The sequence below is a fragment of the Cyprinodon variegatus genome, unplaced genomic scaffold (assembly GCF_000732505.1).
Source record: "Cyprinodon variegatus isolate N-32 unplaced genomic scaffold, C_variegatus-1.0 Scaffold63, whole genome shotgun sequence".
In the NCBI taxonomy this organism is placed as follows: domain Eukaryota; kingdom Metazoa; phylum Chordata; class Actinopteri; order Cyprinodontiformes; family Cyprinodontidae; genus Cyprinodon; species Cyprinodon variegatus.
In genome coordinates, this window is record NW_015150516.1 from 1,742,468 (window position 1) to 1,753,103 (window position 10,636).

The window sequence follows — 10,636 nt, forward strand, 5'->3', positions numbered from 1 at the left end:
GCAGTTACAATTGCCGACACCCCGTTACTGCACGTTACTCAGGTCGCACAATTACCGGTAACCTTTTTTCATGATAGGAATTGTGCGAACGTCATGAGAGAGGGGGGAATGGAGAGTGAGGAGGACTCCAGCGGCAAAACAGTGTTTTCCAGATGGAAATACCGGTGTTACGTCGAGCTGCGTTTCCCCATCACATATGGTTTCCCCTGCATCTCCGCACAGCGCAGGCGGCACGATTCACCGCGCAAGCGACAGGAAACGAGCATGCTCGCTAAAGACGCGTAACAGCCGCCCTGTGCTCGCGCCACAGGGGAACTACGGAGAGTGTGAACGATCATTAGCCTACATGGAGAAAGAGAGAAAGATGGATGGATGGATGGAATAGATAGATAGATAGATATAGCTACATGTTGCAGTATCTATAACAACCCAAACACAGGATTTCAGAATTAGACATCCCCAGTTATTAATTTCTTACACTCGCAAAAGTTGCTTTTACTAGTAACTAGTTACTTTTATTGTGGAGTAACTCAGTTACTAACTCAGTTACTTTTTGGGAGAAGTAACTAGTAACTATAACTAATTACTTTTTCAAAGTAATGTGCCCAACACTGTTTAAGAGGGAATAAAATATAAACTGTCTGTTTAAACGCCCTTTCCAGAACTCAAGTGGAAAAGTTTAGTTTTAGTTTCACCTGGTTTAATTTCATAAAAAGTCTTCTGCTATCCAATTGTTAATCAATAAGTCGGAAAAATAATACACAGAATAATCGATTTGCTAAATATTTGTTAGTTGCAGCCCTACTCTGTAATTAGGGCTGGGTACCGAACTTCGGTTCTTTTATGGTACCGACCGAAATGCTTCGGTTCTACAGAGTATCGAAACATGCCTCGTCTTTCAGTACCAAGTTTCGGTGATTGGCTGTAACACTTAACGTGATTGCGTCATCCAGGAAAAATACACAGGTGGTCCCGCCTACAGCCAGGGTTCATGTGTATCTGTTGTGAACTGGTTGCGAGCNCCAAGTTTCGGTGATTGGCTGTAACACTTAACGTGATTGCGTCATCCAGGAAAAATACACAGGTGGTCCCGCCTACAGCCAGGGTTCATGTGTATCTGTTGTGAACTGGTTGCGAGCGTCGTGGAACCCCTTTAAAATGACCCCCAGGTCAAAAGTGTGGCTTCACTTTATTAAGAATGATGCTAATAGTACGCAATGCAATACATCGTGGACGGAAACAATTTAAGAGCAGAAAGTTGCTCGGTGTTTGACTGCAAGAAGAGCGGACCGCAGCCAGCGCGACCATCCTCCTCTCAGCAGCCCGTGGGCAGAGCAAAGCCAGAGCGGAGTGAATCATGCTGCAATTTCAAACTGGACGCAGCAGGAGCTGCAAAATCGCGTCTGCTGCTTCCTTTTTGCTGCTTGTACCAGCTTCTGACGCGCAGCTGAAGCAGCTTTGCTGCTCTGGCTGCGCGGTCGAAAAGTGGCTCTGACGCGCGTTGGGCGGAGCTACTCTATCCTTTCTTTGCCTTGCAGCTATATTTGCTGTGATCAGTGGGAATAAAGTAGTTTTATTATGTTTTTAAGTGGGAAAATCCACCTGAAAACTTAATCAGTGCAGTCAGTTCATCCTGCCTTCCAATATTTCTGTCGGAGCCGCTCAGACCCCCACATACCAGCGGTGCGCTGTCAATAGGATCCCATTCAACGGGCTTCTTTGTCAGACATGGTAATTTTTCTAAAGGAAAACTGCTAAGTAAAAAAGGTCCTCATAATGTAACAGTGAATATTAGACACTGATTTTTTATTTTTTTTTATGTAAGAGGAAAAATGTAAATGGAAAAATCAGAGCTTAAAATAAAACTCAAGATTTGTACTTTTTTATGTTGAGTAATTTTCTTTTTCTTCGAATTGATATTATAAAACTGGTATTGAAAAAAGTATCGTTCAGGAACCGGTATCGAAGTGAAGGTATCGGTATTGGTACCGGTACCGAAAATTTTTGAACAATACCCAGCCCTATCTGTAATACGTTTCCCTTTCTAAGTTACACTGTTAATGTGTGACTTTAATCATGTGAGCGGGGGAGGAAACAAATCCATATAATCGGTATCTGCTAGTGATGCTATGAGATGAGCCGAGATGAGGAGGTGGGGGGCATTTCCACGAGGCGCGTATCGAGGCTTGCTTCCTTTGGGGGAGGAGCCAAAATTGATGACGTCCAAAGCCTCGCTACCCCGCCATACCACGTGACCCCTTCAGGAATGGGTTCAGCTCACCCGGAACTTCGACAGCCATTTAAACAGCCTCAGTATTCAGTCAAGATGTGGTAATTTGTAGGAGAGCTGCTGTCAGCTGGATAGAGTTTGGATGGATTCTAAGAATAGATTGGTTGGAAAAACAACAGATCTAGTAGGTTAAAACTAGTTTGGTTAGATTAAACAATGTAATGATCAAAATCTGAGCGAGCCACTGGGTACAGATTTAATGAGTTTTATGTAGTATTGCTTTCCGGCTCATTGTCATCTTGCTGGCGGTGTCTTGAGGTTGATGATCAAGACCCACTTCAGACTTTTGAAAGTTGCGTTAAAACCTTTTTTTTTTTTTGCTAATGTGACTAATTTGTATTGGTTTCCCCTAGTACAATACAGATTGGGTAAAAACATTGCCAAAGTTAGATTGGTTGGTTTGACCAAAAGAATGGTTGAACACATAACTTCCTACCCGATTAAAACCAAAAACTCTGGAAAAACGATTAAGTTTGGAAAAAAAACATATTTCATTTTGTTCACCGATGCCCAATTTGCACAAGCACTTTCATTGTCTGCTTGAGCTTATTTCATCAAAAAGGGCAGAAAAACTGTGATTTTTCTCTTCTAAGACATTTCACACATAAAAATCTTACAAAAGATTTTATTATATACACCAATCATTAATAATTTCAAAAGGAACTTATATGGGGGGAGAAAAAAAAACGAGGAAAAACTATTGCAAAAAAAAAAAAAAATCTGATTATATTACTAACTGTAGTTCTGCACTCCACCAGTAGGTGGTGACATTTTCACATGAGGCTTCATCTCACCATCACTAGTACCTGCCTCATAAAACCCTATATAAGTCAGTCTGTAATATAAATAGATGGACCTATATGCATGCAGAGCGAATTATGAATGGATGAACAGATGCATGAATACATTAAGGACTCATTTATGCGTGAAAAGATGCGCGCAACGGATGACCAGATTCATAATGGGGAGGACGGGCAGATGCTTTACAAATGAAGCAGTTATAAAAAAATAAAATGGAAGAAAATGTTTAATTTAATTCATTAATCAAATTGATTAATGCAGATGAAAGGATGGGTGACGAATCTCGTGGTTTAAATATCACTTAAATCTGGCAACTGCGTTAAAAAAAAGACATTAGCGGCCAAACTTCGCTTACTAATGCTGTTAACATTTCCTGACTTTTAATAACATATAAAAATGTAAACCATCCGTTTATTTGATTCTTAAGATAATATTTATTTATAATATTATCCATCTCTTACTTCGGCGCTAATGTGAGGAATAAATTAATCCGCTATGGGGCTAACAAAGCGCTGCTAGCTGAATTAGCCGCCTAGTTTCCAACGATATCTTCATTTTTACACCGCTGCGCTGCTAATTTCTGAATAAAACGCATATAACGACTGATAAATAAGTAAAATGTACAAAGTTCTTACTCTGGCTGAGCTGTATATTCTCTTATATTTGATGCGCTGGGTTGCGGCAGTTAAAAAGCCACTAGCTTCGGGCTTTTTTTCTTACAGAGCTAACAGCTTCCGGTGACACCTGCTCCTCTCTTCCTGTCCACAATCAAAGATTGTTTATTAAGACAACGCCTTACGCTGTGAGATTTTTAAACACGTGCACGTTAACGCTTATAGCTACGATAAGAGTGAGAACTCTGTCTTACACAAACTGTTTGAGGTACATAAATAAGTAATCTTTGTTCGGTGGGCAAAAAGGCTAAAATGAGGGACGTTTCTAGAAAGTTTTCACAGTGGGCTGCTTTCCATTTGCCTCTGAATTCAGTGTCATTCTACCCCTAATTTATTGTGTTGTTACTGCTTGCAAAAATATACCGTGAATAGTGTTTATTTTATTATCCAATGCATTTAAGCACTATCAAAAGATTCGAAATAAAACTATAACAGTATAAATGCACATAGTAGTATTTGTGAGCTTGATCTACTGCAGCATAATCCATGCTTCTGTAGCATTTGATTGATGCTGAGGAGGTAATTTAATCACTGCAAATGCAATCATTTGAATAGTCTGTGCTGAAGCTGAGACCCTGAGTCTGAGGACTGAGTCTGTAGAAAACTACCAAACCAAAACCACCTAAATGTGTTTTCAATAAGTTATAAAACAAGATAATAAGATAATCAGTTATGGTTTTTAGTTTTTCAGTTCACGGGGGGTTCTAGATGGGGGCCAACAGGTGCTTGTGCCCCTGTAGAACTGGTCCTGGCCCCTGTTATGGCCCCTCTACTGAAGACATGACGCCAAATAATTTTTGTATGATGATATGAAAACAAAATATTTTACTGATTGTTCCAAAGACATTTTTAACACGCTTATTTGACTATGATTTGAAAATCAAGCAGTTGCAAATGTAGCTATAGACTTATTTAGATGGGATCTTTTGTTTTTAAGGATCATTGATCAATTAAATTATGAACTTTTACCCTTTTTTTTATTTTTATTTTCTATTTTGCTCTGTGCTCCCATTAAAACAAACACGTGCCAACCTGGCAAAATTTGTCTAGAACCACCAGTGTCTAAGATTACAACTTTCAAATCATTTTAAGGTCTTTTACTGAATTTTCTTTTAATAGAACGTTGAAAGATTTAATTCGTATTTTGTTCCCTTTTGTCCAGTTTCTTAAAATAAATGATAAATGATCATTTACCATAGCATCAAATCTGCAGCTAGGAGTTGCAACAGTCTACAAGTATTTTTTTGTTTTTTATTATATTGAGGGGTACCCACTCTCTACTGGCTGAACATGTAAACAACATAGACGTAAACATAGAAGAAACAACATGGAATCATCCAAGATTTGTTTAGGGCATCAGTACCATTTTTATTTTTTCCCCCTTTTTTATGCCTTATACTGCTCCGCAACAAACTACAAACAAAGAAGTTAGCATCTCTAGGTTGAATATCATTGCCTATAGCATAGAATTTTTTTTAAGGCTGGTAAAGAACCAACAAATACATACAGAAAATAGAAGAGATCTGCACCAAGGAGGAAATTTTACCCCAAACTGAGACTTACACCTAAAGCTGAAATTAGCACATGATCGGAATCCTTACCAAATTTAAATGTATCGTTCCTTGGCACGAGGAGCACCTCTGGTAAAAAAATATCCATAAAATCCTTTCATAAGTTTTCAGTTGATCTTGCTAACAAAGCAACAATGTTCCTATTTCTTGTTTTTTTGTCTTCAGTAAAACACCTACAGACTTTTTGAGTCCTATGCCGAGGATGTCAATAGTTACTGCTGCCACCCTCTGGTTTAGTGGGGAACTGCGTGTTCCGCCAAGTATCCCTATCTCACAACGTTAGAGAATCATAAAAAAAGAAAAAAAAAATCCTGAATCCAGATTATGATTTGGATCAGCACCAAAATTTAATGAAATTAATTAAAATTCCTTCTTAACTTTTCACGTTATCCTTAACACAGACAGACAGACGAAAGTAATCAGCTGAGATGTAGTTTTACTTTGACAACCTAATGCTTTTATTTCATATATGCTACTTATTCAAGTGAAATTATTAGACATCAGGAAACACTGAGCTTGATTTAGTTTAAACAGATGACAATAATTAACCATAATCTGCCAGTATGTGAAAAAACTGAACAAATAGTTCATAAAAAAAATAAAGACAACATAACGACAGGTTATCAAACTAAAGTAAAAAAAAAAAAATGTTTCTTTCAGATCCAAATAACTGATAACAGGCTTTTAATTTGACTGAAATCCAGGAATAACTACTGATCAAACTTTGCTTTACTTGTAGTTATACATTTTAGTCGATCTAAAATGGTTAGAAAAAAGCATTAGTAGGAACAATTATTAGATTTCTATCCTTTAAAAGTATCTTAATGCTGTTATTTGGTTTAACTTAGCAGTAATTAGGCCACAAAGACTTACACTCCAGAGTTCTTTAAGACAAAGTTTCACAAGTTTTGCAGATTTTCTTTCAAAACAAAACAAAGAAAGACAGCGTGGAAGTATATATTATGCAAAATGAAAAATAATATAACAACTGACATATTTTAAACTTGCTGCAGAGTTGTCTCCGTTAAGCTGGTTTGACTCTTCTGTCTATTCCACTGAGATCCTCAGATGTCTTTACCACAGTCGGGACAGAGGATGTCCTCCTCGAACGTGAGGAAGCCTCGACCAACCAGCGACATGCTGCATTTTCGGCAGTTGAAACAATTGTTGTGCCACTGGCGATCCTCAAAAGAAATATACTTGCTGCCACCGAGACCTTAAGTTAAAACATAGAAGCGGAGTCTCATGATTTTTGTAATGCAATAAGTCTGTAATTGATGGTGACTGGACACACTAGGGTACCGAGGGAAGCATATGATCTTGAGAATATGCATTTCAGCTTGGTGGTGTTAAAATCTAACCAAATATCACTTTGAAAGAGGCTTTGGTTAATATTTTCAGGTCCTTCAATGACAAAAAATGATGAACACATGTTATTTAAAGAAAACTATACTTTTTTCTGAGACAGTTATGAGGGTCTAGCAGGAACTTAAAAAGTATAGTTTTTTTAAACTTTTTTATTCCAAACTGGATCAAAAGAATTGTGTAAGATCAACTTACCGCTTATTGGGTCGGTGCAGTAGGCACATTTCTTTGCAAACAAGTTGCAGAAGCACTCAAGGCAGTAGGTGACATCATCTCGAGAGGTGAATCTCTTGCCAGCAAGCTGCATTTTGCAGCCAATACAAAGAAAGCATTCCTTATGCCAGGGCTGGTCATGGTAGCTCACCCCTCCAGTTGTTATGGGCTGAGAAATGGAAAGAAAAAAAGACAAAACAAAAAGTAAAAAAAAAACTTTTCAGATCTTGAATGACAACAACATTTACGGGGGGAAAAAAATCCAGGAACAGAATAGCAGAACCTTTTCATAAAAAAAAAAAAAAAAACAGGAACAGAATAGCAGAACCTTTTCATTGATTAACCATTTATATTTAGGTTTTATTAAATTTTAAAATGAAAAAAGAGATCAAGAAATCTAAATATTTGGTAGTACAAAAAGCTAAAGGTTTAACCCAAAGCTAAATGCTAAGAGGTGACTATCATGGGGAAATGGTCATTTTAGGTAAAAATAAAAAAACAGAATGTTTCCTTAAGTTTTACTACCAGGGAAGCAAACATTAAAACAACTTAAACAGTCATGTTTTGTTACATCTTAAAGAAAATAAAAATGAATCATAAGATAAATGCTGACAAGAGGTGAATAGATAGATATCCAAAAATTTTAATCAAGTAAGAGTAGCACTACTTTAATGTTTTTTTACTCTGTTACAAGTAGAAAGTTGTCATGCAAGAAATTATTCAAGTAAAAGTAAAGAAGTTCTTAGTTATATAGATACATAACAGAGTAATTTTGGTTCCTAATATCTCATTTAAAAATGATGTAATTAGATTTAGAGTTTTTTGCAAACTTTAGTATTTTAAAGTAAAATTAAAATACAAGTATGTAGCATTATTATGAAATAGTATATTTGGGTAGAAGAAAAACTTTTCCAAACCATTTTTTTTTTAGCACAAACTTATAAAAGCAATCCTAACAGTAGGTTTTGTATATATGCAAACAAAGGAGAAACAACCTCTGGTTACAATATCTAATGTATTTTCACTTAATCTACAAAAATCTCAAGTTATTGTGGAGGGTAGGGCAGACATTTTAATCAACTAAGGTTACTATTATACTGACAAGAATATATCTTAAAGGTGTAGTAGAGGATGTTCTTTATCTGGGTGGATCATAAAAATAAGTGGTCCTCCTAATTGTCAATCATTCTGGTGATATGTTTATGTATCCCCATTTTCACTTACTGGCGGTGAGTCTGAAATAGTGGAAAAATAGCAAATCTTCTTTTGGAAAGTAAGCTTGTATGATCGATGCAAACTGCAACTTTTAAACAGGGTATGCACAAGGAGAAATGGGCTCGTGCATGCCCTCACACCCTTGCAATAGGACTCTGAAAAGCTGTATTAAATTTAATTTTTTTGAATATACACTATATGTTTACAAAATTCCAATAAAAGTTGTCTAAATCCCTCTCAGGAGCGGGTACAGGGTTGTGCATGTGCATTTTTTTTTTTAAAGTGGAGAGGGCGGGTCTTTTCAAAAATTCGCAAAAATCCTGCACTATACCTTTAGTAAAACTAAAGAGTACAGTAAAGTACAAGTACTCCAGAAAAGTAATTTTTCTTCTAGAGTTTGTTCACGTAAATATAGCAAAATGTAACTAGTTTCTAACCACCTCTGAATCTGACTAACACTAAAAGTATGGAGGTAAATAAAAAACACAAATTCCTTACAATTTTAAAACTGAATCCCCAAAGCTAAAAAAAAAAACCTAAGGCAAATTATGTAAAAAAAAAAAAAATCAAAACAGGATAGAGTCACTTTTAAAAAGGTATAGACAAACTGCTTAGAAAGCAGAAAGCATTTACTGAAAAACTGATGTCTAACAAATTAAACATGAATTCTAATTGTTAAAATAAAAACAGTGAGAACTGGGATTCAAGCTAAAGGCTGAGCAACATTAAAGCTGAAGGTTAAAACCAGTCTAACTGATTAAAGCTGAGGATAACAGAGATAAATATTTGGAATTATATCTAAAGTCTAACGGAAATTAGCAATAACAGCCAATCCACCAAGCTTATTCTGACTTAAGCTAAAGCCTAACTATCATCACGCTTAATCTAATTTAAAAATCAAGCCTCTTTCTAGATTTTAAGAATTATTTAGAAGACTAAAATATATTGCATTCACTTGGCTCAATATCTGTAATTTTAATCTAAATATGATGTAGATTGTTTTTTTTTTAAACCCTTTTCTTCCTCTTAATAAAACAGTGTGACACCATTCTGTAGTCATTTTATCTGTTTGTTGCTGACTTTTTTCACCAGTGTAACAGATGACGACTCCCTGCGCCAACTTTTATGACAAAAATACGCCTCCGACTCCTGCCTGCCTGACCATCTGTTTTTTTCTCTACATTTGTTATTTATCAAACTTGCTGCAGTGCAATTAGTCAAACAGTGCTGAAGCTTCAAACAGTGTTGAAAGAATGCAATGTGCTGTAAATTCGCGTATATTGGTTTATATAGTAGAGAGAGGGAGCTGACACTTAAAATGATGGAATATGATTGGGCTCGTTACCTTCTTGCAGTGGACACACTGCAGGGCAAACAGTTTCTCATAGCAATCCAGACAGTAGTTGTTGCCATCCTTCTTGACAAAGCTCTTAGTGCCCATGGGCTGCTGGCAGGATTTGCAGGTGAAACATTTCTCATGCCAACTGATGCCCTTATGCTCCATCTTCTTGGTCCCTTTATTGGGGATATTGAGTCACAGAGTTCCTTTATTTTAAAGATTTCAATCTTCTTTCAAAATGAACATGTATAGTGTATTTAAATCGTTAAAGAAATAGCAAAAAAATTTTTTCTACCTGGCATGATAGTCTTCGTGCATGCATTGCACTTGGAGGAATACTCAGCACAGTAGCAGTCAGTGCACATCAGGAGGTCGTCCTTGGTTGCAAACGGCCGATCTACCAGGGATGTGCTGCACATGTTGCAGAGGAAGCACTCGCTGTGCCAGTGAAGGTCCTTAAAGGACAGATCCTTTAAAAAAAGACAAAGAGGTCAGATTTTATTTTAACTGACTTAAATATTCAGCTTGCTAAACACATTCTAAAATAATTAAAGAGAGATTAACAAGATTTCTTTATTTGCTGGAATGGAATAAGAGCTATTTTTAAATCTTAGCTTAGACTGCCTTAAGAATTATAGTTAAAGAATTTTATTTGAGTCCTTCCAGCTTGCCCTATAGTCAGGGTCGCTATCACTTGGCAAAGCTTTTACGCCAGATGTCCTTCCTGATGCAACTAGTGTTACACAGCTGCTCCCCTGCTTTACAGTCAAATGCTCAGACCATTTCCCCAATGGGGACTAATTATAACACAATCTTATGAGCATAAAGAACTTTAATAGGGGATATAAACACCTGAGCCATTTAGCAACCCATTTTCTTTACTCCTTACTATTAAATATTGTTTCATTTATGATTCTATTAAGATGATTACTGGGTTACTAACGCAGATGCATGTTGAATGTAATTAGCATCCTCAGACAAAGAAAACCTATGCACTATTTTCTAGAACTGGTATAAATAATTTGGTATCTATGCTAATATTGAAAGTTTTCTGCATTTTGTTTTCTCTGCTCGTTGAGGACATGTATTTCAGTGTTAAAGTCACTACTGGTTAGCCTCGTGAGACCATCCTGATCTCGTGAGCTTTCAAGGTTTCACTCGCTAATCA

General features: G+C 36.6%; 2 protein-coding genes across 3 annotated transcripts in view; both read right to left on the bottom strand.

The window, feature by feature from the left end:
• Positions 1-3,855, bottom strand: part of LOC107082825 (uncharacterized protein C7orf57 homolog) — a 14,505-nt gene extending 10,650 nt beyond the window's left edge. For both annotated transcript variants that reach the window (XM_015371702.1, XM_015371701.1), the window contains exon 1: positions 3,727-3,855. The gene's annotated coding sequence lies outside the window, so the exon portion shown is untranslated. The remainder of the gene's footprint in view (positions 1-3,726) is intronic.
• A 1,864-nt stretch (positions 3,856-5,719) lies between these two features.
• Positions 5,720-10,636, bottom strand: part of LOC107082809 (four and a half LIM domains protein 2-like) — a 13,322-nt gene continuing 8,405 nt past the window's right edge. The window contains exons 3-6 of the mRNA XM_015371676.1: positions 9,764-9,938; positions 9,475-9,644; positions 6,897-7,083; positions 5,720-6,552 (exon numbers count right to left, since the gene is read on the bottom strand). Coding sequence (XP_015227162.1) covers positions 6,401-6,552; positions 6,897-7,083; positions 9,475-9,644; positions 9,764-9,938 — 684 coding nt within the window. The 3' untranslated portion in view covers positions 5,720-6,400. The remainder of the gene's footprint in view (positions 6,553-6,896; positions 7,084-9,474; positions 9,645-9,763; positions 9,939-10,636) is intronic.